Source organism: Egretta garzetta, unplaced genomic scaffold (genome assembly GCF_000687185.1).
Source record: "Egretta garzetta isolate BGI_Z169 unplaced genomic scaffold, ASM68718v1 scaffold59, whole genome shotgun sequence".
NCBI classification, from domain to species: domain Eukaryota; kingdom Metazoa; phylum Chordata; class Aves; order Pelecaniformes; family Ardeidae; genus Egretta; species Egretta garzetta.
The window spans coordinates 2,604,274-2,606,679 of record NW_009267230.1 but is presented as its reverse complement, the minus strand read 5'-3'; the positions used below and the strand labels follow the sequence as shown (position 1 = coordinate 2,606,679).

Below are 2,406 nucleotides of genomic sequence, written 5' to 3'. Positions count from 1 at the left end.
TTCCAAGTAGACATGAAGCAAATGTGGGAGAAGGCTAGTCTCATAGGAACTTTGAAGTGTGGTGCCAGAATTCTTTCATATTTTAATAACTATCTTCAATAATAAATGCCTAGGTCTCATTCTTTATGAAGTGATTACGGGACAAACCAAGTAGACTTCAGAAATTAGGGTTTATGCCTTTTATGGTCTGATACTCTTGAGATTTTAACTTGTCCCTTAGAGCTCATTAATAATGTTCCGTTTCCAGCTGTAAATATTTCATCTACCTTATCTTGCAGCGGAGAGTTTCAACTTGCTGTTGTGTCTTCCGTGGAGTTTCTAGCTCTGTTTGGTATTTCAGTGGTAGCTGATGTTGCAGGATTCTCAATTATGACGGGTGTCTAAAACAATTGGCCTTACTCCATAAGTGATATGGTTATTATACAGGATCTGAGGCTAAATCAACCTGCTGTTGTAACTGTTGCTGAGGTGGCTAAATAGAAATACAGGAAAAGTTCTCAGCTGAAATTATTAAGACTGAATTGGTGTAATCAGTTTTCTGCTGTAATCAATTTTCTGCTCGTACCTTTTCTGCCTGAAATGTTCTGTTCGGTGCAAAGCTCCTATCCATGATGAAAGAAAGAACTTTAAATGAAATGCAGCATCTGAATTGCAGAAAGGCTTTTGGTATAATTGTTAATCCTACATTTAAGTCTGTATTATTAGATACCAGTCAGCTGCACTAGTATGCAATGGTATTTGCTGCACAGCAGCCTGGGTTTTAGGCTGGATGTGAGGACAGCCTCAGCTGTATGGAAGTTCCATAAGAACTGATTAGTTTCTGTAAGATTCCTGAAGTTATTATTTAAAGCAGTATTTGACAGAAGATTTGTTAAATATCAGACAGAAGCAGTGTGTTGTACAAAGGCATTTTATCTTTGACTCAAGGCTTTCTGTACACAAGAGGTTTTGCTTGCTTACCTTAATGAAAACTAACTACTTGATTTAGGAATGCTTTCATGTTAGAATTCCTGATAGTCTGCAAAGTTAACATTATTGATATCTGACAGATGGAAGAAACCAAACTGTGATGTTTGATACTCTTGAAGATTGGCGTGATGAGTTGGAGCGGACCAAAGGGAATGTGAAATACAAAGCAGTGACAACCAATGAAGGCTACAGAGTCTCTGAAAAGTAAGTGTGTCCTGGTTAATAACTGAACTTTGGATATAAGTCTCGTCAACATTTGCAAAAATCAGTGCTACCTTTGCTGAGCATCACACTGTTGTTTAGTATTTAGGATTTTTTTTTAGGATCTGATTTCCATTTTGATTTATGGGATACTTTGATTTGGGACCTCAGGAGGGCATCATGCACAACCCCGGCGCAAGCAGGGCTAACTTCAACATCAGGTTAGGCTACTCAGGCCCTTGGCCAGTCAAGCTTTGAATAGCTCTAGGAGTGGAGAATACTGCCTTAAAATGGAATAGAAAATATATAGGTCTGGTACTTAGAATTTTGTCGTACCTACTGATTAGGATGACTCTTTCTCAGTCCCGTACCTTTACTCTGGTAAAATTTCGAGTTACATGCACTTGAGATTTTCTATTTTGGTTGAGGGGGAAGAGTGACTGGTTTAAAGTATATCTGCAGAATGTGCTGATGGAAGTCAAGTTGCATTGCTTATAGTGGAAGGTGAGAGATTTATAATTCTACCAGTTTAGCTAAGTATTGGTGAACCCTTTAGGGCGTACACAAGGCTTTGGGTACTACTGTTGTTTAATAGTCAAATCTTGAAAGGTTTTACAGACCTTGGAAACAAACACCAATTTTTAAAGAATTCTTATTCTAGACCTCTGTCTTGACAGACCCAAGTTGAGGTTAAGTACTTATCTTTGTTGCTTTTGTGGACCTTGAATATACTGTTGGCTGATGCTGGAAATTCGTGGTGTATTAAAAGGCATCCTTGAATTGTGATGCAAACTGCTTACAAGGCATGGAAACACAACCAGTTATCTAATAGTACAAGGGTATCTTTTGAAACAACAAAGATTGAGAGAACCAAGGCAGTCTTAACAATCGGTCTTAGATTAAATGTAGGACTTAATTGCAGCCTTGGAAAGGCAGGGGAATGTTGCAGTGAAAATAATTAACAGCTCAGCGTTGAAAGAAAACCTTATCCAGCTGAAAATAAGGTTGAGGACAATATAATTCTCTAGTAGGAAGGATTATTGTAGCTGTAAGAGTGAATATATAATTAGCATGTGGGCTAGAACACTCACCATCATTAAAAGGAGCTTGGAGATTGTTCTTTGTTTTTTAAGTGCAAGATATTCTTTTTTTTGTTATCTTAGGCTGCCTTTGTATTTTGTTGTTCCCATATGCGTTTCTGAAGAGAGTATCTTGAAGTATGAAGGCAGAGGCATT

At 37.8% G+C, this 2,406-nt stretch overlaps 1 protein-coding gene across 1 annotated transcript in view; it reads left to right on the top strand.

The window, feature by feature from the left end:
* The window catches only part of MTMR12 (myotubularin related protein 12), a 30,613-nt gene that overhangs the window by 11,578 nt on the left and 16,629 nt on the right, over positions 1 to 2,406 (top strand). Inside the window, exons 8-9 of the mRNA XM_035902746.1 lie at positions 1,050 to 1,173; positions 2,334 to 2,406. Coding sequence (XP_035758639.1) covers positions 1,050 to 1,173; positions 2,334 to 2,406 — 197 coding nt within the window. The remainder of the gene's footprint in view (positions 1 to 1,049; positions 1,174 to 2,333) is intronic.